The sequence below is a fragment of the Papio anubis genome, chromosome 8 (genome assembly GCF_008728515.1).
Source record: "Papio anubis isolate 15944 chromosome 8, Panubis1.0, whole genome shotgun sequence".
NCBI classification, from domain to species: Eukaryota; Metazoa; Chordata; class Mammalia; order Primates; family Cercopithecidae; genus Papio; species Papio anubis.
This window is the reverse complement of record NC_044983.1, coordinates 29,362,825-29,389,119: the sequence shown is the minus strand read 5'-3', so window position 1 is coordinate 29,389,119 and position 26,295 is coordinate 29,362,825. Positions and strand designations below refer to the sequence as shown.

At 36.5% G+C, this 26,295-nt stretch overlaps 1 protein-coding gene across 18 annotated transcripts in view; it reads right to left on the bottom strand.

The window, feature by feature from the left end:
- WRN (WRN RecQ like helicase) overlaps window positions 1–26,295 on the bottom strand; it is a 145,225-nt gene that overhangs the window by 30,159 nt on the left and 88,771 nt on the right. For all 18 annotated transcript variants that reach the window (XR_004185790.1, XR_004185787.1, XR_004185786.1 and 15 more), the window contains 9 exons: window positions 23,686–23,787; window positions 23,309–23,401; window positions 16,879–17,020; window positions 7,631–7,801; window positions 7,456–7,550; window positions 6,536–6,611; window positions 5,577–5,650; window positions 1,900–1,975; window positions 1,547–1,659 (listed from right to left, as the gene is read on the bottom strand). Coding sequence is in view for 12 of the 18 variants with exons in the window: in XM_031669469.1 (XP_031525329.1) it covers window positions 1,547–1,659; window positions 1,900–1,975; window positions 5,577–5,650; window positions 6,536–6,611; window positions 7,456–7,550; window positions 7,631–7,801; window positions 16,879–17,020; window positions 23,309–23,401; window positions 23,686–23,787 (942 nt within the window). In the remaining 6 variants the exon portion in view is untranslated. The remainder of the gene's footprint in view (window positions 1–1,546; window positions 1,660–1,899; window positions 1,976–5,576; window positions 5,651–6,535; window positions 6,612–7,455; window positions 7,551–7,630; window positions 7,802–16,878; window positions 17,021–23,308; window positions 23,402–23,685; window positions 23,788–26,295) is intronic.

The following is a 26,295-nucleotide window of genomic DNA, read 5'->3' as shown; positions in this document are numbered from 1 at the left end:
CTCATAGTCTTTATAGTAATAAAACAAGATCTTAAAGAATTTCTTAAAAGGAGTTTTGAGGAATCAAGGAAACTACAAGGAGAAGCAACACTGTAAATAAATATATGGAAGTTGAAAACGGGTCTTCAACAAGTGGTAAACAATCCAGGTAAGATTGTTTCAAATTCTGTAACTTAGATGGAAAAGCAAGTTCATAAATGGAGGGCCTTGAATTCCAAGCTAGAAATACTGGATGAAACAGAGAGAGAGAATGAAGGGTTAATAGTTAAGAGGCTTCTGCAACATGCCAAGGGAAAATAGTCAGAACTAATGAGGTGTCATTAAGGAGGAGGAGAAAGGCATAGATAGGCAACAAGGAACCCGTTTTACAAAAGGTATGAAAAGTATTTAAATAAGAAAAAGAGGTCAGGCACAGTGGCTTACACCTGTAGTGCCAGCACTTTGGAGGCTGAGGCGAGAAGACTGCCTGAGCTTAGGAGTTGGAGACCAGCCTGGGCAATATGACAAAACCCTGTCTGTACAAAATATACAAATATTAGCTGAGCAGGGTGGCATGTTCTGTAGTCCCAGCTACTCGGGAGGTTGAGGTGGGAGGATAGCTTGAGCCCAGGAGGTCAAGGCTGCAGTGAGCAGTGATCGCACCACTATACTCCAGCCTGGGCAACAGAGTGAGACCTGTCTTCAGAAAAAAAGGAAGAAGGAGAAGGAGGAGAAAAAAGAAGAAGAAGGAGAAGGAGGAGGAGGAGGAAGAGGAGGAAGAGAGGGAGGAGGAGAAGGAGGAGGAGAAGGAGGAGAAAAAAGAAGAAGAAGGAGAAGGAGGAGGAGGAGGAGGAGAGGGAGGAGGAGGAGGAGAAGAAGAAGGAGAAGGAGGAGGAGGAGAAGAAGAAGGAGGATGAGAAGAAGGAGGAGGAGAAGGAGAAGAAGAAGAAGGAGGAGGAGGAGGAGAAGAAGAAGGAGGAGGAGGAGGAGGAGAAGAAGAGGAGGAGGAGAAGGAGGAGGAGGAGGAGAAGAAGGAGGAGAAGAAGGAGGGAGAAGAAGGAGGGAGAAGGAGGGAGAAGAAGGAGGGAGAAGAAGGAGGGAGAAGAGAGAAGGGAGAAGGGAAAAGGAAGAAGGAAGAAGGAGGAAGGAAGAAGAAAGTAGAAGAAGAAGAAGAAGAGGAGGAGGAGGAGGAGGAGGAAAAGGTTTTATATTGGAGGAGAGAAAATTCAGATCAGAGGTTTTAATCATTAGGAACCTCTGACTAGGAATGTTATGGTATGATAATCAAAAAGAATCCAAAAAGAGGAATTTCGGTATTTGAATAAAATGCAGGGTGGGTAGATAATGAGTTAGATTTTATATATATTGAATATGATTGCTGAAAACGTAACTGGTTTTTATTCATATAGAAATGTGGTACTAAAGCTTGGCAAAGAGATAAGCATCGCAGCAGGGGGAATTTGAGTCACCTCCCAGATGTGACAAGTGGAAGCTATGGTCATATTATCAACTTGGATAAATTTTGTTAGAAAGAAATAAATGAGAACACATGCAAAAGATAGTTTACCTCATTTTGGCCATATCCACCAGTATCTTGTTTGTTGCCAGAATAGCTGGGGGAACATCCATTTTATTGGCATGTTTCTGCCTAGCTTCTACCAATTTGCCATATAACACAGTCTGAACAAAAAACAAAGAAACAACTCAATACTTTTAAAAATGTACTTAAAAGATCCAGTCCTTTATTTTTAGAGCTTCAGATCCCACATTTTTTCTTAGAATGAATATAAACTGAAATATAAACTCAGATTCTTAGCTTAAGAACAATTTTTAAAATACTGGCAAAATAGAGAATTTTAAGCATGCATAGAATCATAACTACCCTATCATAAACTAATTACCTTTTTACAAAAGCCTTACCTGAGTCTCCTGCTCTTGTGCCGAAATAACAGGTTCTGAGGAACTGTAAGATTTTTCTGGTGCCTGCACCATGATACTAAAATATTTAAAAGAAAATAAAAAATAAAAGCTTTTCTTTATCCTCATTTACTTTCTATTTCATCTCCTAAATGAGAATGTCTTTCCAAATCAGTACTAACATTTACTCTTCATGATACCAGTACGGTAATTTGTTATTTAAAAGACAACAGCCTAGATTTTAAAAATTTTGGATCAAATACATTCATTATAATGGTAAAGTTAAAATTGCAATTTGAGTTCATCACAAAATTGCTGTGTTTTAAAAAGAGCATTTGTTCCATTCTCTTCCTCAACCAACTGCTTTTGAAAGAAAATACGACACGTTAACATCTTTCAACTTACTGGGATACAACAGGTTTTAACCAAGATTTCTTAATCTACTGGGATACAATTTATGATCTCTGTTATAACATCATAGATTTTTAGCTGGTGGTGAAGAAGAAACAAGAAGAGAACAAGAAGCATTCTTAGAAATTAAAAATTTGATAACTAAAATTAAAATGTCACTAGGTGGGAGGGGATAAAAGTCAAGCAACACTCCAAATGAGTAAACAAACAATGAGAGACTGAAATAGGAAAAAAGAAAATTAGTAAAAGGAACACTAAAAACCAAGAAAAGAACACAAAGACAATCACTAACACGAGGAAAAAAATAAAGGTAGCGGGTGGTCATAACAACATGGCTGGGTTAGTAGTATGCATATAATATTTGCGTAGTTATAATAATATAAATACAATATTGTCATATTGTTATATTTAAAAATATATAAATGAATTATTAATATGATGAAATATAATTATATTGGCGGAGGAATGAAGGAGGGGAAATCTACCGTGATAGGAGGTGAGTAGAAAATTTCTAAAATTGGTAAGTCAAAAAAATAGTATTCTAAGCATATCATTCAGAAATAAAAAGGCACAGGCCAGAGAAATCAGCTGAAAGATTTAAAGATGACAGCCTCTATGAACAACAGCAAAGTGAGTTTGGGAAGAGTGGGGGCTGGTATGCTTGTCGTAAGCCATTAATTTCCAATTAACTTTTTCAATCAAGTATAGGTATTATTTTAAGGAAAATTTCAATACATTTTAAAATAATAGTTATTGATATATAAGCATCCTGCTGCTCACTTCTGTACACTAAGCCCATATATTTAAATTAATTTCTGGACTATTCCACAGGTATCCCAAACTCAGTATGTCTATCACTAAACTCTTAATTTCAATGAGAATCGACTTCTTCCAAATTCCTATTAATATTGATATTTTTACCTACTCTCATGAATCACAAATATTCTTCATGACATCCAGAATAGAGAATATTTTCCAGAAGGTTTTCTGGAAAACCTCTTAAAAACCTTTCTCTGATAATCACTATCTACGGAAGCTAAAGCATTACAAAATGTATTTCTTAAATAACAATACTTGAAAGGTTAATGTACTTCTTGATCCATGAGCTACAGAATGGATGTTGAGTTAGCAGGCATGAAGACAACATTAATCTCCTTGTATGTCTCCATTGTGGCTCTTGGTGACTAAGTGTTGTCAATGAGCAGTAATATTTTGAAAGGAATCTTTTGTCTAAGCAGGTTTCAACAATGGGCTCAAAGTATTCAGTAAACCATGCTTTAAAGAGGTATCATCAAGACTTTGTTGTTACATGTATGTAGCACAGGCAGAGTAGATATAGCCTAATTCTTAAGGGCCTTAGGATTTTCAGAATGCTAAATGAGCATTGGCTTCAACTTAAAGTTACCAGCTGTATCAGCCTCTAGCAAGAGTCAGCTTGTCCTTTGAAGCTTTGAAGCCAGGCATTGACTTCTCTCAAGCTATGAAAGTACTAGACAGCTTCTTCTTCTGGTAGAAAGTATCTGGTCTACATTCAAAGTCTGTAAGTGCAGGTACCTTCATCGACGATCTTAGCTAGATCTTCTGGATAACTTGCTACAGCTTCTATACCAGCACTTGCTGTTGCACTTTGCAGTTTTATGTTATGGAGATGGCGTCTTTCCTTAAACGTCATGAACCAACCTCTGCTGGCCTCAAACTTTTATTCTGCAGCTTCCTCACCTCTCTCAGCTTTCAGAGAATTGAAGAGAGTTAGGGCTTTGCTCTGGATTAGTCTTTGGCTCAAGGGAATGTTGTGGCTGGTTTGATCTCCTATAAAGACCACTAAAACTGTCTCCATATCAGCAAAAAGGCTGCTTTGCTTTCTTATCATTGGTGTATTCACTGGGGTAGCATTTTTGATTTCCTTCAGGATCTTTTGCCTTTGGAAACTGTTTGGTGCAAGAGGACTAGCTTTTGGCCTATCTCAGCTTTTAAAATGGCTTCCTCACTAAGCTTAATCATTTTTAGCTTTTGATTTAAAGTGAGAGACATGTGAATCTTCCTTTCACTTAAACACTTAGAGATCGGCCAGGTGCAGCGGCTCACACCTGTAATCCCAGCACTTCAGGAGGCCAAGGCGGGGGATCACTTGAGGTCAGGAGTTCAAGACCAGTCTGGCCAACATGGCAAAACCCCATCTCTACTAAAAATACAAAAATTAGCCAGGCATGGTGGCAGGCATCTGTAGCCCCAGCAACTCAGGAAGCTGAGACGGGAGAATCGCTTGAACCCGGGAGGTGGAGGTTGCAGTGAGCCGACATTGCACCGCTGCACTCCAGCCTGAACGACAGAGTGAGACTCAGTCTTGAGAAAACAAACAAACAAACAAACACTTAGAGACTATTATAGAGTTATTAATTGGCCTAATTTCAATCTTGTTATATCTCAGGGAACAGGGAAGCCCAAGGAGAGGGAGAGAAATGGTGAATGGCCGGTCAATGCAGCAGTGAGAATTCATATAACACTTACTAAGTTTGCTGCCTTATGTGGGCATGGTTAATAGTACCCCAGAACAATTACAATAGTAACATCAAAGATCACCAATCATAGATCACTATAATGAATAAGATAATAATGAAAACATTTGAAATATTGCAAGAACTACCAAAACATAACACAAAGACATGACAACAGGACACGCTGTTGGAAAATGGGGCTAACACGATCTGTTTGGCGCAGGGTCGCCACAAACCTTCAATTTATAAGAAATGCAATACCTGCAAGTCACAATAAAGCAAGGCACAATAAAACAAAGTAGGCCTGTATATATTTCACGCAAAAATAAATAAATAGTGTCCTGATGCTAGAGGTAGGCAAATATAGATTTGAAAGCCAGCTCGGCCGTTAGCTGTAAGCTCTTGAACAAGTTAGTCAACTTCCTAACCCTTGGTATCTTCAACTATAAAATGGCGATAGATAATTTTATAGTTATCTATAGGATAACTATCTGTTATCTGTTAGGCTCTTGTAGGAATTAAATGAGATATCACATATAAAGCTCTCAGCATTTAACATAATGCCTGACAAACAGTAATATCCAAGAAGTGTTAGCTATTAAATTAACATTATTATTTTGTAGCTCACTTTGATCATTCTAATACTGAAAGGCTTATGTTTTAAATTTAACTTCCTTTTGCCAATGAAATAGCCCAACATCTGACAGTCCTTTCTCTTTAGAAAAAAAGTACTCATAAAGTAAGTATAGAACATAGAAATATGGAACTCTGTACCTTTTTTTAGAAATGTTACTCCCAGAAGAAACCTTATCACATGGTTTGTAAGAATATAACTTCTCCAAGTTAGACTGCATTTAAACATATAAAGGTCCATTAAAAAAAGAAGTTTCAAAAACCTTTTAAATGTGAAGAAAATAAGAAACAAAAATCTCACAATCACAATTTTTTCTTTGCATAATCAAGCCATCAAATAAATCACCTGAGAACAACCTCCTAAATTATCCGTTTCTACAGTTCTAAAGGTAGTTAGAAACGCAATCCAATGTCTTATCCCTCCCAAAACTATAGAAAATAAATCATCAAAAGAATGCTCTAAGATATAGCAAGTGCCAAAGTTATAAAAACAATTCAATTACATTCTGCATACTTCAATAAAGCAGAAAAGGTTCACCAGAAAATGTAATTCACTATACTTGCCTATTATTCCAGTGATCAGCTGAAGTCTGCCAGTGGATTAGTATTTAATCTGTAATAGTTATCTAAGATCTTAGATCAAAAAAAGCAAGAAAGTATGTGAGTGAGTGTGTGTGTGTGTGTGTGTGTGAGACAGAAAGAGAGAGAGAATGTGTGTGTGTGTGTGTGTGTGACAGAAAGAGAGAGAGAATGTGTGTGTGTGTGTGTGTAGCTCTAATAAGAACACTTAGGAATCAGGCTTATTTTTTGATCAACTATAAGTATTATAACGTGTGAACACTCTAAGCCAAATGAGTTAGAAGATAGGTTTAAAAGAACCCAAATAAATTCCTTTCTCAAATACTTCCAATTCTTTATTAGCCCCAGAAATTATATACCATATATTCTAGTCTGTTCACATCACTTCTCTTGCCAAATTTTATGTTTTGTTATATATGCAATTTTCTCTTTAATTGGAAGGGAATTAAAATATAAAATTTTAAACAGAAGTTGAATCAATAAAGAATGAAATATACAGGAACAATTTCTTTAAAACAAACCTTCTTCTCTGCAGTTAATTCAACTGGTACTTGATTATAAGAATGCTCTTTGGTGCCTGAAGATACAGTTCTCAAGCTGAAAAATAATAAAATTAAATTATCTCAAATGTTAAGATGCAAGTATCTAATTCATGAATCATCATACTCCACTCTCAGAAAGATGAATAAGATATTACCCTTTTAGAACTGGCAATTTTTAAAACTGACTTTTTTCCAGAAAAAAGCTCTAGACGCTTTAAAAAGTTTGAAAGAGAAAACTCACAAGTGATCAATGCCTGTAAAGGTATAAAAAAGTAAGCAACAAATGTATACCCTCCCTTTCCACTTCTACACGTGAGAAGTAAATACGATATATGGATTCCTCAGCATTGATTTCAATACTGCTTCTTTAATCAATGAGAAAGAAGCTTTCTAAATACCATGGTCAGCTACTTCCCATCAACCAAGAAAGTGTTCTGGTTGGGAGCGGTGGATCATGACTGCAATCCCAGTAGTTTGGGAGGCTGAGGTAGGAGGATCACTTGAGCTCAAGAGTTCAAGACCAGCCTAGGAAAGACCCTCTCTATATACAAAAAATTAAAATATATTAGCTGGGCACAGTAGTGCATGTCTATAGTCCCAGCTACTCAGGTGGCTGAGGATTACTTGGGCCCAAGAGATCGAGGCTGCAGTGAGCTATGATCGCACTACTGCACTCCAGCTTGAGAGACACAGAGAGACCCTGTCTCTTAAAAAAGAAAAGTGCTCTATGACTTATCCTTTCCTCACAGATCCCTTCCCCCAAACTGACTAAAACAGGCATACAAAAACAAACAGGTAATTCATTTTACTTGTGAGAGGCCTATAAACTGGTGTAATTTGAATCACATAAATAGCAACAAAAAACCCAGAAGTTACAAGAAAAAAACTGAAAAATGAACCTAGGCAGAAGAAACTTCTTTGGACACAATTCTTCATTAGCTTGAAGGATGAGGCTCTGGGATTCTGTATTAGCTTTATGAAGCCAATTTCTACCCTATTAAAAGCAAAAAGGATCTTTTAATACAGAGTGGGAAACAAAATTAAGTCAAACAGGCAGACTCCTATACTGTTTACCTTTTTCGTAAGGGTGCAAATCTTTATAAATTTGTTAGACCCAGAAACTTCTACCAAGAATCCCTCAATGATGAGCTGACGGGAAAAAGCCTTCCACCAACTCTCTGTTTGATCCTTGCCAGTGCCAAACAAACTGTGCTTGCGATATTGATCTGCAAGACGCTGAGAATTCTGAAATTAAAATAAAATCAGTATCTAAAAATGCTAATTTAAACATACAGGTTAAGTAAAACACAGACTTGTCTATTGATTCTTTGGATTTACACTACATTTCAACTTTAAAAACATACAAAAATGTTATACCCATCGTGCTCATTCTGAACACTCAACTCACAAATAAATACATTATCAAAATAATGTTCCTTTTGTGTCTTAAATAATGGCAGGAAATTTCACATATAATTCAGATGCATTTCCCAGTGTATAGGTTTGGATATGTGTTTGGAACACTTAGCTTTTGTTATTTAGATCTCTTAGCAAACTCACGTTATTGTTTGAAACAGTGATCAAAATCCTACAGTTCGAGACTAGAACCATGAGAATTATATAAAACGCAATGTGTCATGCCTGTAATTCCAGCACTTTGGGAAGCCAAGGTGGGCGGATCACAAGGTCAGGAGATCGAGACCATCCTGGCTAACATGGTGAAACCCCGTCTCTACTAAAAATACAAAAAATTAGCTGGGTGTAGTGGCGGGCGCCTGTAGTCCCAGCTGCTCAGGAGGCTGAGGCAGGAGGACGGCGTGAATCTGGGAGGTGGAGCTTGCAGTGAGCCGAGATCACGCCACTGCACTCCAGTCTGGGCGACAGAGCAGGACTCCATCTCAAAAACCAAACAAACAAACAAACAAAAGCAATGCAAACCAATAGCTACTCATCCATGAGTGCAGTGCAACAACTCACAGCTTCCAATGCATTTTTGTTTTTACTGTGCTTTCGCGTATGATACACTGTAAAGTTTACTTGATCATTTATAATTTAGCTGCTTCACTGAGAAAGACCAGGAAAAGAAGGTGCATGCTAAATAGCTGATGGTTTCGACGTATGTTTTCCTAAGTGAAGGGAGAATTCCTATGGGAGGCTCTTCACAGCCACCAAGTTCTAGAAATGTTAAGAAAGCTAGTCTGTCACATGCAATTCTGTTTTCCTCTAACAGAGAGACCTCTCCAGCTTTCACTCCCTATAAAAGTACTTTTTCATTCACTTTGTCCTCTTACTGCCTCTTTCATTCATCCTACATTTAAATATTACTTTTAAATATATATACAAGTTTATGGGCCAGGCACAGTGGTTCATGCCTGTAATCCCAACACTTTGGGAGGATCACTTAAGCTCAGGAGTTCAAGACCATCCTGGGCAACACAGTGAGTACCCTATCTCTACAAAAAATAAAAAATAAAAAATTAGCAAAGTGTGGTGGTATGTACCTGTTGTCCCAGCTACTCAGGAGACTGAAGCAGGAGCTGAGGCAGGAGAATCGTTTGAGCTCAGGAGATCAAGACTGCAGTGAGCTATGATGACACCACTGCACTCCAGACTGAGCAAAAACAAAAACAAACAAAAAAAAGGAAGTATACAAACATAGAGCTTTATGGAAAATTACTCTTATTTAATGTTATTTGTGGTGAATGTGGCTGACTGTAATTCAAGGGTTATTCTACCTTCCATCCACTATGAATTCTTCCACTGCAGAATCTGGGACAGTACAAATACTAGTTCCCAAACTCCCTTTCAGCTAAGGTCCTGGGTTCTGTATATCTGCATGACAGGTATAAGCAGGAAGTGAGGCCAAGGTTATTCCTCTGCTGTTTCTGTTGGCATGCATGATTGTGGAGGTATTTAATTTTTACAAGAAAGTATTAGCAAAGAACCCAGCACACAATGACATGCTTCGTAAGTATCAACAGGCACCATTTTGTGGTTACAAATTATAGCAGGTTCACACTGGTTTACAGAGCATGCAAAGGTAGAACCTTCATGATTATTACAGATTCCTACTCAATGCAGTTTGGGGTTACGCGCTGTAGTGGAAGCTTCCCAAGTTGACAGATGGCTTCTTGATCACAGAAGAGGCCACAGTTCCCTTGGTGAACTATTTTACAGGGGAACTTTGTCAACAATATTATAAGCCATTTAATACCGAGTAATAAATACCTTTCTGCTTAAATTCACTAGAATGATTACGAGCAACTTAAATTTCTATATAAAAATGCAATCTAAAATTTTAGAAAAAGGCAGACTATAACTCAACATTTTTACATTTCATATATACCCTAACGAAGGTTTAATAGTCAATTAAAAATCCAGGGATCAAAATTAAAAGAATATATAAAATGAGTTGCAGCAAACTTAACTAAGGCAACTATAGGGCTATTACAAGCATACTGGTTTTACTGAATTGATGAAATCATTATGATTACAGGTTTATCTTTTGGAACGTTAAAAACGCGACTACAAGCCTTCTAAAACAGAACAAGAATGACATACTTAAATGTAAACATACATTGCTTTAATATCTGAGAATCTTCCCAAGTATATAAACGAAAACAAAAATAAATCACATCATAAATATTAATATGCTTATGTCACTTACTACTATTTCTAAGGTGTAGATTTGTCAAAAAATAGGCTAAATAAGGGTGATCTTTCACAAAAAGGAGGCTAGGATGAAATTAGGTAAAGCAGGGTAAGCTCTCAACAGAGACAAATAGAGCAGTGCCTATATATTGGATTTAAAACATAGGCTTCTGATAGGCATAGTTAAGAGAATCTATACCATGCTCTCCTAAATCTTAACAATAAAAATAGAATAGACTTTTTTAATAGCTAAGGAATGAATTTTAGTGTCCTGATGATTCTATTTATTAACATATGATCAGAACAAGATTTAGAGAAATATAAACACCCAGGTACAATCTGGCACCTTCTTCCTTGTTAACAAGTCCTGCCTTGCTAACCCTGACTTAGGGTTGATTTGAGTAGAATGTTTAAAAGTCAACCATACGTAGCATAAACTAGTCTAGAGATCGAATGTATGACATGAGAATTACAGTTAATACAAATGTACTGTATTTGGGATTCCTGCTAAATGAGTAGATCTCAGCTGCTTTTGCCACAAAAACAAAAAAATGGTTAACAATATAAGATGATGGATATGTTAGTTTCATTATAGTAATCATTTTACTACATACAGGTAACCTGTAACATTATATTGTATACTTTAAATACACATAATATAATTTATTTTTATAAGTAAAATAAGATAAAACATCATAGAATTTCAGAGCTGGAGGGAATGCTGGAGCTCTTTGATCTATCTTAGTCATTTTTACCCATATTGTTAACAAATTATCAGAGGTTCAAAGATGTTAAATGGCAGTCTAATGTCTCACGGTGTACCTATACTAAAGCTAGGACTAGAACATAGGCCTCCAGACGACTAGTTCTAATTTTTTTTTTTTTTTTTGAGACAGGGTCTCTCTTTGTCACCCAAGCTGGAGTGCAGATGTGTCATCATAGCTCACCGTAGCCTCAATCTCCTGGACTCAAGGATCCTCCCACCTCAGCATCCCAAGTAGCTGAGACTACAGATGCATTCCACAATGCCCGCTAATATTTTAAAAATTTTTTTTTGTAGAGATGGGGTCTCGCTATGTGGCCTAGACTGGTCTTGAACTCCTGGGCTTGAGAGATCCTCATGCCTTGGTCTCCCAAAGTGCTGGGATTATAGGCATAACAGCTAACTTTTTCTTGTTATACCACATGCATGCACAAGCACCCACACGTACTGCCCCCCACACCCAATATACATACATGTGGGGGCTCTTGAGCTACATCACCTGCATTCAAGCCATAGCTCTGGCAAGTTACTTATCTTCTATTTTCTCATCTAATATGCATATATATTCATTTTTATCTCTTGAGGATACTGTGAAGATTAAGTCCATAACCAGGACAAAGCCTGGCTCAGTAATATTAATCTGCTTTTTATTAGTTAACAGCTGATCCTTTAACTCAACCTGAATTTCTTAATCTAAGAGTAAAAAGCATGACTTGGTATCTAGTTGGGTTTCCTTCCCTGGAACACTTGGTAATGGTACTCTACATCTGCTAGGGGTTACCTCTGTAGTAGGAGATTCTATTCCTTGCAAACTAGTAACACCAAAGGTATTAAGTTCCCTAACTAGAATCACTAGCTCTCTAAACACTAAAAATTACTCTTCTGGCTTTTCCTTTCCTAAGCATTAAAAACCCATAGATTAGGATGAAACAATGAGGTTTTATCTGATCAGCAGGGATTAACTGTCCCTTTCCTCATGATCAATAACTATGAAAACTGTGTACTATGTGAGTAAATGTACATTGTCTTGTTTCCATGGCAATCACCATGAAAAGGATGATATACCTTTGCTTTAAAACACAGTATCTTTGTTTTAAAGGAATCATATTCCGTTTTCAACTAGGAATCCAAACTAAAACAAGTAACATTTAAAAAAATAATAACAATTAAAACATAATACAGTAAGAATTTTCAACAACAAATGCTTAATGATTTCTCACTCTGAACAAAGCCTCCTCTGTTAATTGCTTAAGTGTTGTAGTTAACTTAATTTTGTAGGTTGTCCACTGACAGAGTAAAAACTGCCTACAATGAGAAAGCTGCTATACAGAACACAGCCTAGGGATTTGGGCATTCATTCATTCATTCATTCAAGATAGGGTATTGCTCTGTCACCCAGGCTGGAGTGTAGTGGTGTAATCATGGCTCACTGCAGTCCTGAATTCCTAGATTCAATCAATCCTCCCACCTCAACCTCCCACAAGGAGGATTACATGCACACATCACCAATTGGCTTTTTAAATTTTTTTTGTAGAGACAGAGTCTCGCTATGTTGCCCAGGCTCATCTTGAACTCCTGGTCTCGAGCAATCCTCCCACCTCGGCTTCCCAAAGTGCTGAAATTACAGGTGTGAGCCACCATGCCCACTGGGCATAACAATACAAATTTAAAACTGCATGTTACAGCACAACAAATAGAAAAGACACTAGACTAGCAGGCAGGAAAGTCATTTGCTCATCCTGACTCTGGCACAAAGTAACAGTATGAACTAGGGCAGGTCATTCAGCTTTTACTTTAACCCAATCTCAACTACAGTAAAATCAGGTAATAGGGTTAAATAGTCTTTTTGCCAGTGTTAGCTCTAAGCGGGTATACTTCTGTGGGATGCCATCTCAAAAAGAGAAATTTTCAGGCCAGGCACAGTGACTAACGCCTGTAATCCTAATACCTCGGGAAGCCAAGGTGGGCAGATCACTTGAGGCCAGGGTTTCAAGACCAGCCTGGGAAACATAGGGAGACCCTGTCTCTACAAAAAAGTTAGCTGGGCATGGTGGCACGCACCTGTAGTCCCATGTACTCGGGAGGCCAAGGAGGTAGGATCGCTTGAACTGGAAACTTTGAGGTTGCTGTGACCTATGATCACGCCACTGTACTCCAGAGCCTGGGTGACATATCTCATTCTTTCCCTTTATAAACCAGGTGGAAAAATAAGGGTCACCAAAACTGACATATCATGGAATGTGGAAATCTAATTGATCGGTGAGTGTTAGAATAAAGAGAACTGACTGGCCAGGGTACCTGACCCAATATATCAGTTTCTGGTAAAAGCGAAGTCTTTACACCAGTATCTGACAGAAAAAAAAGAAGAAAAAAGGGAGAGGAGAGGAGAGAGGAGGGGAGGGGAGGGGAGGGGAGGGGAGGGGAGGAAAGAAAGAGAGAGGAGAGGAAAAGAAGACTTGTCACTTCTCTGTATTAACCTCTTTAAAAGTCACAATTGCTTTCTGTACTGTGAATGCCACATTCTTCTCTACCCTTCTTCCCTCATTTCTTCTCTGAATGAATGTCCAAATAGACAGTATCACACCAAAATCTACCATATATTCCACAAAAATAGGAAGTTCTAGTGATACCTTCACAAGTACTCCTCTCATTTCTCTAAACACCCTCTCTCTTCAGAACTTCAGTAACATTTATATCTATTCACATGTCCCTTATCTGGTTCTCTGCTACATTACACTTATTTCTTCTTAAGTAACACCTTCCATACTAGACGAGGCGTCTCATCTAATTTAGCTTTGAATCCCCCCACAAAATGCAATACAGTGCCTTTTACAAAAATACATGTTTAATAACTAATGGAAAAAATAGCCATAAACTCCAACTCAAGAAATTTTAAACTCAGCCTGGCACAGTGACTCTCAGTGCTTTGGGAGGCCAAGGGTAGGGGGATCACTTGAGCCCAGGAGTTTGAAACAGGCAGGGCAACAGGGGGAGACCCCATACCTACAAAAAAATTAAAAAATAAAAAAAACAGCTGGGTGTGGTGGCACCTGCGGTCTCAACTACTCTGGAGGCTGAGGTGGGAGGACTGCTTGAACCCAGGAGTTCAAGGCTGCAGCAAGCTATGATCACACCACTGCATTCCACCCTGGGCAACTCCTAAGTTCTTAAACTACAAAAAGTCCATAGCTATTGTTAAAAACACTTTAACTTTTTTGGGGGACACGGAGGGCAGGGTGGGGGTGCTTTTTCCCAGTCACTACAGGCCAAAGAAGCTCACAGCTGCAACTTCAGGGCTTCAGAAAGTCATTGTGAACTATAATTCTATGTGCAAAATAAAACCAAAAGATAGTGATAATTATCTCTAGGAATATATTTCATTCAGGTGAAATAGCTTGTCTAGAAAACAGGATGGATAATCCTCTCCCGTTAGATAGTTTGAAAATTACAAGAGTGATTAAAACTACCAATAGTTTCAACAAATGTCTATAGTCAAATCATGTATCATCAAAACTACCGTCTAATTCTAGTGCCACGACAAGATTTGGCATTCTGCTAATGTGATCAGAAAAGAAGTTTCACTTAATCTCTCAGTTATGCAAATTAATGAGTGTGGTTTTATTTTCTAATCTATAAAATTAAGGTCATTGTATATCTTATCATATATTTATACAGAATGTTTAAAGATTTTTATATAAGTAAGTTGTTTAGACAGCTAAAACAAAGTTCCTTAAGTAATACCTTTACTGTTTAATTTCTAATCAAACTTGCAGCTTAAAAACAAAATTTTAAACTCTACTCACAAACTCCTAGATAGGCTACATAACTGTTTATACTATTTAGAAAAAATCTTGTGTAAGACAGAATTATACGACCGGGCATGGTGGCTCATGCCTGTAATCCCAGCACTTTGGGAGGCTGAGGTGTGCAGATCACAAAGTCAGGAGATTGAGACCATTCTGGCTAACACAGTGAAACCCCGTCTCTACTAAAAATACAAAAAATTAGCTGGGCATGGTGGTGGGTGCCTGTAGTCCCAGCTACTTGGGAGACTGAGGCAGGAGAATGGCGTGAACCCGGGAGGTGGAGCATGCAGTGAGTCAAGATCGCGCCACTGCACTCCAGCCTGGGCGACAGAGCAAGACTCCATCTCAAAAAAAAAATTAAAAATTTTTTTAAAAAAAGAGATAATTATATGCTGCTACTATATGTTATATATTTAATCTCTTTAAACTCCAATTATTCCCAGTTTAAAATGTTTATTTTACAGATCAAAATCACATACAAAGATATTAATTCTTCCTAAGTTGGTTAAAGGGAACATTTTACTAAATTCTCAAAGGAATTATAATGATAATTTTAAAAACAATATCCCAGGATACCAAGATCACTGAAATGGGGAGAAAAAAATATTGCCTTATTTTCATTGCATTTAGTGTCTGCAGATTTTCATTAAGTGGTACTTTTAGAAAAGTTTTACTTTTGTCTAGCAAGGGTACTATAATATTTCACAAAGGATAAACTTCTTAATTTGAGGACTCCCAGAAGAGACTGTCAGTGTAAGTGGTCTGATTTGGTTTTTTAATAGGTGAAATCTGATCTCTCTTGTGGCCAGTTCAAGTTTGTCAAGGAGCCTACTCAGACTTATTTGTTGATACTGGATATGGCTGGATTATAGCAAATTAAAACAAGAATAATTTTTATAAATTATACATTCAACTGGGATACAAAGGTTTTGAAGGTGATAGAGACAGAATACACTTTCATAGATCTCAATTATATTTAAGCTGTCCCTTACAACTAAAATTCTTATTATAACAGTTTCACTCACAGCACCTAAAATAGTTCCTTAGGCAACACTTCTACTATTAAATTTCTAATCCAACTTGTGATTTACAAACAAAATGTTAAACTCCATTTAGAATCTAAAAACATCAGTACATGAAAAATCAACAGAAGTTTTCAATATATTTCATTAAAAATGTTTCACAACTAATTTAATAAGTATGTTCCTTTTTAAAAATACAAACTCAGAAAGTATTTACACGAAGCATTCGAGTATTTCACAAATAAATGCTTACCTATTCTACATTAGAAATGAGAATTTTAATCTCTTAAGTATATTTTAATAAGTATGCATATTTGCAAAGTATCCTATCTCTCGCTCTTGATTTATTCAGCCAATATCAGTGCGTAATACTTAGCTTTGCTTTACATACTTCTAAATCAGGGGAAAAAATCATATAAAGAAAAGGACTACAGAACAAGTTCTTGGACTGCAAGGGTCCTATCCTATTCACATTTGTACCTGTGGTTGCTTAGGAGAATACTGGAACATCGATCACTCCAAAAAAAAGTAGCTGAATTTAACTGATTATTTATTCATTAGTAAAGGCAAAAACCACTATTTTCTTATAACTTTAAATACTTCTGATAGGAAACAGAAGGAAAAATAAATATGTCCCAAATATTGTTATTGAAATTAGACATTTACAAAATAATCCCTGTAACTAAAGTTTTCCTTGAAGAATTTAATAGTTTTCTGGACAAAAGGACAATTTTGTTTTACCTGTCCCTTGACACAATGAAAGTTAACTTTTCCTAATTATCCTAAGCAAGACTAGTCTAGGGATTCACACAAATGCAATGTGATAAACTAACACAATGCTTCTAGACTGAGCTGCAGAGCTGAACATAGGCTTGGAACATGAAAACAGCAGAACATGCCACACACACAGGTTTTATCCAAAGTAACGAATGTAGTGTTTAACGGGAACTTAGTAAGATTCTATGAGTTCCTAGTAACCCATCTGAAGTCAAAGCTACAATCATAATACTGCAAACCTCTGAAGAAAAGTGTAATAGAAGTAAAAGAAGATCTGTGAAGGGAATTCACAGGTATACTTACAGATCCTCGGAGAAATAAAATTGGAAGCCCAATTCCAAATTTTTCCCCTAAGATATCCACAGCAGACAAAAGCTGAAATGCTTGTGGACCAAAGTCCCAGGATGTATCCTCTGAGTCATCCATGGAATAGCAATGACCCAATCTAAATAAAAACAATAACATATGAAGAAAGCTTAGCCAAGGCATGTATCTTTAGAAATCAAAAGATTTAGCATAACAATTAGCCAAGTAAAAAATATCTCAAATGCGCCAACTGCTTCAGAAGCTACGAATAAAGTTCATTATACCCGAGTATGTAAATATCAAAAATATGAACAATAAACTATTGTAGCATAACAGATATGTTATGTTGATGGTTCTCAATCCTAGTGCCCTAGAAGCAAGTTTCATGGGAGGTACCTCAGACCACAGAAAGGAATAATGTTAATAACAGTACAAGCAAGCACAGTTGCTGTATTTATAGCTAGAACAGCTGCACTTACTTGACCAATTATATAAATATTGGACTTTAGTGTTAAAGGTGTGTTGCAAAAAAAGATTTGTTGCAAACAAACAAACAAAAAGGCTTTCAGCTTAGAAAAACACATCTCAGTTGCTGCCTCTTCTGCCACTCCTGGTGCTGTTCAGGGGCTCACTCATTCGGGCCAGACCTGGTACCTCTTTTGTGAAGCAGCAGCTGAGGAGACTGCCACACTCACCAGGGTCCACAAAAAGCCCAAGGAAAGAGTCAAGACTGAGAACAAGGATAATGTTTATTTGAAGGTGGTGGAGCAGGATGGCACTGTGGTGCAGTTTGAGATGAAGAGCCATGCACCACTTAGTAAACCAATGAAAGCCTATTGTGAGGGACAGGGTTTATCAATGAGGCAGATCAGGTTTCAATTTGACAGGTAGCCAATCAACGAACCAGACACATCTGTACATTTGGAAGTGAGGCTTAAGATAAAACTGATGTGTTCCAGCAGCAGACATGGAGATGTCTACTAAAAGGGGGACGGGCTACTTTACTGCACAACTCTGCTCTTCCAGACCAAGAATACAGTCTCATTAGAAAGCTGTAATTTGGCCGGGCGTGGTGGCTCACGCCTGTAATCCCAGCATTTTGGGAAGTTGGGGTGGGTGATCATTTGGGGTCAGGCGTTTGAGACCAGCCTGGTCAACATGGTGAAACCCCATCTCTGCTAAAAATACAAAAATTAGCCAGGTATGGTGGCATGCACCTGTAATCCCAGCTACTCGGGAGGCTGAGGCAGGAGAATGGCTTAAACCTGACAGGCAGAGGTTGCAGTGAGCCAAGATCACACTACTACACTCCAGCCTGGGTGACAAGAGCAAAACTCCCTCTAAAAAAGAAAAAAAACAAAAGGAAAAAAAAAGAAAGTTGCAGTTTGGTTCCACCACATCCTGACTACATAGAGTTTTCTCTATTCTTTCATTTCCCCCTTCCTCCTTCTTTTATTGCACATAAAGTATCTGGCGTACGTCCACAAGCATACATTGCTTTGCTTTTTTTCTTTTTAAACTAAATAGATAATAGTATGTTTAGATTGACTTCAAATGGAGATGGGGTGGGGAAAAGAAGCATTGGTTCTGTGAAAAGACTCCCTTTGTCCCCTAGTGGCCTGCTCATTCAGCTCGTATCTTTATACTCCAGGATGTTATTGTGCTGTCACAGTTTTAGCAAAAAACAATATAAAAATCTTTGCATACCTTGTTCAATTGGAGAATTTTAACGTTTTTCATTAATCATTGTAAAACCAAGGACAATTTTACAACCGTTTTTATGTAGCTGTTACGTGTGGGGCAATCTGTCTTTAAGTAGAAATAAATTACTCTAGTAGTAATAACTCCAAGATAGTTTTCCCTTAGTCAAGTGTCTTGGTTTAAATAAACTTCTTGTTTAAAATGAAAAAAAAACACCCCAAATCCTATGCTATAAATTGTTAAACGCTAATGACTGTAAAATATGACACAAATATTATAAACCTCTCATTTAGTAGATTTAGAAGTTAAATTCCTAAGTCACCCTTTGGGTAGATCTGAAATTATCATAAATTCAAATGAGAATTATTTAAGTAGGTTGAGAACAAAAGGACTCATTAAAGAAAATCTACTATAGAGTTCAACTACCTAATTCAATTGCTTTCCTTAGAGTAAGTATCTTTGAAATAGCAATAAGAATGCATTCAATATCCAGATATAATAATGTTTGGGGAAAAAACTATGCTTAGGTTTATTCTCCTATTCTAATCTCTTTAGTGAGATGCTTAGCTGATAAATTTTCTTTTCAATTATGGGTATTTCAAGTTATCAAACTCCCACAAAGTACTGTTCATGCTGCCTCTTACCAGATTTTTTGTTGTTGTTGTTAAAATTTTGTAGAGATGGGGTCTCATTATATTGCCCAGACTGGTCTTGAACTCCTGGCCTCAACTGATCCTCTCTCCTCAGTCTCCCAAAGAGCTGGAATGACAGGTGTGAGCCACTGGGCCCTTTTACCAGTTTTTTTTGTTTTGTTTTTTGTTTTCCTTTTTTTTGAGACAGAGTGTCGCTCTGTTTCCAGGCTGGAGTGCAGTGGCCCAATCACTCACTGCAACCTCCGCCTCCCGGGTTCAAGCGATTCTCCTGCCTTAGCCTCCAGAGTAGCTGGGACTACAGGCGCCCGCCACCACGCCTGGCTAATTTTTTGCATTTTTAGTAGAGACGCGGTTTCACCGTGTTAGCCAGGATGGTCTCGATCTCCTGACCTCATGATCCGCCCGCCTCGGCCTCCCAAAGTGCTGGGATTACAGGCGTGAGCCACTACGCCCAGCCCAATACATAAGTTTTTAGAAAAATTCCATGTATGTTTAAGGAGGGAAGTCTTTCAGGCTTCTCAATCAGTGTGCTTACAAACAAGTGAGTTGTAAGTGTGCTGAAAGGTTAATCACTCCAGATCTTAGGGTTTTGGACAGAACCTGAACTCTGACAATTAGCTCAGTGTGTTACATACACATATCATTTGCTATGTGGGTCATGAAGTAAAAACACTGGAGACACACTGCTATAGTTGCTTGGTCTAGGGCTCTATATACCATGTATCCAATAAATCAAACTTGTTACCATGTTCGCCAAATTTTTTATAGTGTACTAATCTTTGGATTGTTTACCCTAACAATAACAAAAAATTATATCAAATTCTTCCACTTTGATGGTGGATTTATTGATTTTTCCACCTCTTCTGTCAGTTTTGTGCTTTATGTATTCACTGGATTTTTAAGTTTTTTTTTTTTTTTTAAATAGAGATGGGGTCCTGCTATGTTGCCCAGGCTGTTCTCAAAGTCTTGGGTTCCAGCAATCCTCCTGCCTCGGCCTTCCAAAGTGCTGGGACTACAGGTGTGAGCCACTATACCCAGACAAGTTTTTTTTAATTATTATTCATTTATTTTTTTATGTGAGACAGAGTCTTACTCTGATGCCCAGCCTGGAGCATAGTGGTGCCATCACAGCTCACTGCAACTGCAATCTTGACCTTCCAGGCTCAAGCGATCTTCCCACCTCAGCCTCCAGAGTAGCTGGGACTAGAGGCACATGACATGACACTATGCCTAGCTAATTTTATTTTATTTTATTTTTTACTTTTGTAGAGACACAGTCTCGCTTTTTTGCCCAGACTGGTCTCAAAAATCCTGGTCTCAAGTGATCCTCCCACCTCAGCCTCCCAAAGTACCAATACTACAAGTGTGGTCACTGCACCAGGCAAGTTACTGTTTGTTGGTTGTGTGTGTGTGTGTGTGTGTGTTTTTCAAAGGTGCATAGAACAATTCTGTCTTCTTAGTGAAGGAACTATTTGCCATTACACAGAGAACAACTCCATCCCTAATAATGCTTCTTTTGTCTTACAGTAATGTAGATATTGAACTTACATATGTAGCTAACCCAACTAGGTAAATAATTTGTTTTTATTTTATTTTTTCAATTAACATAGGCAAATTGGTTGTATGTATGTGTAAAGTTCTACAAATTTTAAGACATCCATAGATTCATCTAACTCCCATCACAATCAGGGCACGACAAATCTATCACTCCAAAATACTGCCTTGTACTATCCTTTGGAATCATACCTTCTCCCTCCCCCTAATCTCTGATAACCACTGATCTTTTCTTCATCCCTCTAGTATAGTTTTATGTCTCAAAGAGTATTATATAAATGGAATCGTGCTATAGAATTGGTATTATTTTGTCTTCTGAATGTTTGGTAGAATTTGTCATTGAAACTCTTTGGGCTAGGGAATTTTATTTTCAGAGATTTTTAACATAGAATTCAATCCCTGTAATGGTTGTAACGCTATGTAGGTTATCTAATTCAGTGTAAGTTTAATTAGCTTGAGATTATCAAAAAATTGATCCATTTCGTCTAGATTATTAAAGTCATGTTCTGAGTTTTTCAGTGTTCCCTTATCATCCCTGGTAATACCTGGGGGGTCTGTAGTGAAATTCCCTCTTTCATTCCTGGTCTTGGTCTTCTGTGTCTCTTCTCTTTCTGTCAGTCTTGTTAGAAGTTCATATCATTTTTGTTGATCTTCACATAGAATGAGCTTTTGAGTTCTTTGATTTTTCTCTATTGTTTTTCCATTTTCTATTCATTGACAATGAATGCTGCATGCTGCTTGGTTTGTTTTTATTTTTTTATTTTTTTTTTGACATAGGGTCTCACTCTGTCACCCAGGCTGAAGAACAGTGGTATGACCATAGCTTTTCTATTCATTGACTTATGTTCTTTATTATTTCCTTCTGTTTGCTTCCTTTTAATTTATTTTGCTCTTATTTGCTTGTTGCTTAAGATGGAAGCTTAGGTATTGATTTAAGACCTTTCTTCTTTTATAATATAGGTATTTAATACTATAAATTTCCTTCTCAGTATTGCATTAGCTGCATCTCATACATTTTGTATTTTCATTTCATTCAGTTCAAAACATTTTCTGATTTGCCTTGAGACTTCCTTTTTGACTCATGCATTTATTTAGAAGTGTGTTATTTAATTTCTAAGGTTTAGAGACTTTTTTGTTATTTTTCTGTTATTGCTTTCTAGTTTAATTCCATTCTAGTGAAAAAATATACAAATACAAGATTCTTAAATTTGTTAAGGTTTATGACTCTGAATATGATCCCTGTTCATGAATATTGCATCTGCACTTGAAAAGAATGTGTACTCTACTGTTGTTGGGTAGAATGTTCTATAAAAGTCAATGAGATCCAGCATGTTGATAGTCCTGTTCATTGCTTCTATCTTCTTACTGATTTTTTGGTCTGTTAGTTTTATTGATTATTGAGAGATGTTGGAAGTCACCAAATTTAACTGTAGGTTTCTCTATTTCTCCTTTTGGTTCTGTCAGTCTTTTCGTTAAGTAGAGAGAGAGAGATATATATATCTCTACATATACGTGTGTGTGTATATATATATATTTAGGATGATGTCCTCTTGGTCGTGATGATTAATATTATGCATGAACTTGGCTAGCCTATGATGTTCAGTTGTTTGGTCAAACACTAATCTAGATGTTGCCGTAAAATACTTTGTAGACGTGATTAGCATTCACAATCAGTTGACTTTAAGCATAGATTACTGTCAGTAATGTGGGTGGGCCTCATCCACTCAGTGGCAGGAATAAAGGGTAAAAACTAGGTTTGCTAGAGAAGAAATTCTGCCTCAAGACTGCAACATCACCTCTTGCCTGAATTTCCAGCCTATTGACCTGCTCTACAAATTTCAGACTTGCCAACCCCCACAATTTCATGAGCTAATTCTTCAAAATCAGTCCCCTCATCCCTCTCTCCCTACATTTGTTCTTCCTCTCCCCCGCATATATAGCATATATATGTGTGTGTGTGTGTATATATATATGTATATATATGATATCAATGGTCCTGTTTCTCTGGTGAACCCTGACTGATACATTGGTGAAATGATTCTTTTACATCATATAGTATCCTTCTTTATCCTGATAATATTCTTTGCTCCAAAATCTCCATTGTCTGATATTAAAGTAACAACTCCAGCTTCCTTTTGATTAATGTTTTCATGGAATATAATGTTTCATTCTTTTTTAAACTTATCTATATAATTATAGTGGATTTCTTGTGGACAACATATAGAACAGGGTCATGTTTTTAAACCAATTCTTAAAACGTACGCCTTTAAATAATATTTTAGGTCATTTACATTTAATATAACTATTGATATGTTTCGATGTAGGCCTACCATTTTATTGCTTTATCTGTTTTTGAAGCAAAGTACTTTAATATTGTTTGCTTTCTCTTATATCTAAATATATTCCTTGTTTTGTTTAAAAAACTGAAATACTTATCATTCAACAAAAATTCAATTAAATATGAAAAGGAAGAGAAACAAAGACTTTTAGAATGTCCATCTGTAATAAGAAATCTTTACCTGGACCTGCAATTATCACAGCATTTTTCAGTTCCCGTAATTCCCAAGGAGGCTTTTTGTACTTGTTTGTCCTCAAAATGTGACAAGATGATTCTACGCAAGACAAAATTTTAAATTAAAAAAAAGAACAGAAACATATATGTTAAGTTCATTCCTGAAAATAATGAGGTAAAATCATCATTAATTGATTCACTTGGGACCTCATTATTTGACTTCAGTTTATTCAGACACAAAGAAGTTAGCCTTAAAAATTCAGCACACATATAACAGCAACAAAATATTTTTTCAAAATACGGATAATTATTTAGCCAAATTGTTTTCTTAAAGGAGCATCATCCATAAATCCATGTTATTGGCATAAAATAAATAATACATACTGTCTCCTACATCTGCTAGAATGAAGATATTTTTCCATCTTTGCCATCATCTTTAATTTGTATAATCGAAACTTCTCATTACGTATCTCAGTAAGGAGATGCCTGTTGATTAAAAACATCACAGGAATATGTAAAACTGTATTGGCAACTTTCCTACTTTTTATTTACTTATTTATTACTATTTATTTTTCATTACCTACAAAACCCACACCCTATCAAGATAAAAAACATTTCTAGCATCTCAGAAAGTTCTGTTATATTCCTTTCCAGTCAATGCCCCCAACAAGAGGTAAACATTTTTCTGATTTTATAAAAATTGTTTTTGAAAAACTTCTTCCTGTGTCCAAGTATCAATTCTTTAGCTGCTTTGAAAAAGTATCATAAACTCTAAGGTTTTTCATTTCAATTTACATGTCACACACTTTTTGGATTCAAACAAGGCTTCTACAATTTATTAATTTTTACCTTTTCCCAGTAAAAAGGTAATTCTTTATTTTAATTTATTTTGTATGAGAAACTAAAAGCATTGATGTAAGGAATACTGAAAGAAGCTGAAATTTCACCTTTATCTCTATCGGCTCTTCAGGACTTCTTGCCCTCCAAAACTGTCTCTTAGTATTATGGGTTATTATGGGACACCAGTAAAGTATTAGAATTAAGTTCCTTTCTCAATCAATTAAAACTGATTTGTTTGCCATATCAAATTTATTCAAAATTGTTAAATAACATTAAAGAGGTGTTTGTGTTTTTTAAAGTCAATGCTGCCATAATTCATCATGACTGTTAATTTCTAGTCTTCTGTGAAGAGAGCCCATGAATATCAAATATCAGATGACGACAATCTCCCAAACAGCTTTGCATATCTTTGCAAGAAAAAATAAAAGTCCATGTTAACTAGGTTTCAGATATTTCAAAAGAAAGCAATGATTTACTTGTAATATCTAAGGGACAGCGTTAGTAAAATCCTCATCAAAATAAACTTCACTCACTAATAATTTGACTATTCAACCTTCTGACTGATTAAATACCTCTGTATAATTCTCAAGGAGTTCTGGAAAGTCTGAAGACACAAATGATCCGTTATTCAAAAACATTCTTGTCATCTAAAACCACCAGCCACCAAGCCCTTCCATGTAATTATCCCCAAAGTCTCTTCCAACTGTTGACTCTAGCTCCTAGGTTAACCATATACAGTTCCTCCTTATTCACAAGGGATACATTCCAAGACCTCCAGTGGATGCCTGAAGCCGCAGAATAGTACCAAATCTTGTATGTATTATGTTTTTTCCTATATGTATATACCTATAAAAAAGTTTAATTTATAAATTAGGCACAGTACTCTTGTGCTTTGGGGCCATTCTTAAGTAAAATAAGCGTTACTTGAACACAAACACTGCAATACTGCAACAAGTGACTAACAGACAGGGAGTAAATACAACGTGAATGCACCGGACAAAGGGATGATTCTAAGGGAGTCGAGGCTGATTGAGTGGGATGGCACAAAATTTCATTACACTACTCAAAACCACCACTGATTTAAAACTTTAAAAGAAATAATTAAACTGATTTAATTATTTCTGGAATTTTCTATTTAACATTTTGGACGTGGGTGTAACTAAAACTATAGAAAGTGAAAATACAGATAAGGGGGCCCACTGTAATCTCATTCTTTCTACCTCAAGGAATAAAAATCAGTTCTTTTTTGCTTTATTTTATTTGTTTTGTTCACCTCGTTTCCCTCCTATAGAAAAAAAACAAGAAAACAAATGCCCACACTCTCAGAACTGGATCCTTCCCTGTATTTGGTTCAGATGACCTACATTTAACTAATCTCATCAGTGTCAGGACAAATTTGAGAAAACAAAACTATAACTCTTAAAACAAATAAATAAATATGTATTCTTCTTTTGGGACTACAAAAATAAGTCTGGTATTCCACAGAATAAAAACAATTTGAAAATAAGAAAAATTCTAAACCATTCATAGAAATCATTTGGATCCAGTGAAAGATCTATTGGACCGAGATTATTCTGCAAATTATTCTCTCTTAAAAAAAGATTACAATAACTTTGGGGTTTGACTATTTAAGGTAACAACAAATGCAGACATTGGGACTTTGCCTGTGGTATGAATTCTGCAATTAAAAATGCAAATTTACATGAAGATTACATGATGACTGGACAAGTTTCTTCTCTCAGTGATAAGAATTATGGCATAAGATAGACTCTAAAAATTTTCTGAGTAACTGACCTTTCCAGGTGAGAACGAGCAACTTCATTTATTCTTAGACTTTCTAGTTTTTTCTAGAAGAGTTGTCACCAGGATGATACAGAGCCCTCCTGAATCCTTGCTCAATTCTTTCTTATCCTGATTAATCCTGTAGTTTTAGTTTCCTCAGGACTGATGCAAAGGGTAACCTGTCTGTACTCAAAATTCAAGTCTGGGTTTCTGGCACCACTATTTGATTTGAATCACTGTTACTTCCTGTTAAATCTTAATGAGATAACCATTTAAAATATCTTTTAAGACCCAGAGAAACAAGAATTGTATTTATTGATGAACCTTCAAATGCACAATATAAAACTGGATATTAATGTCCTCAGTACCTTT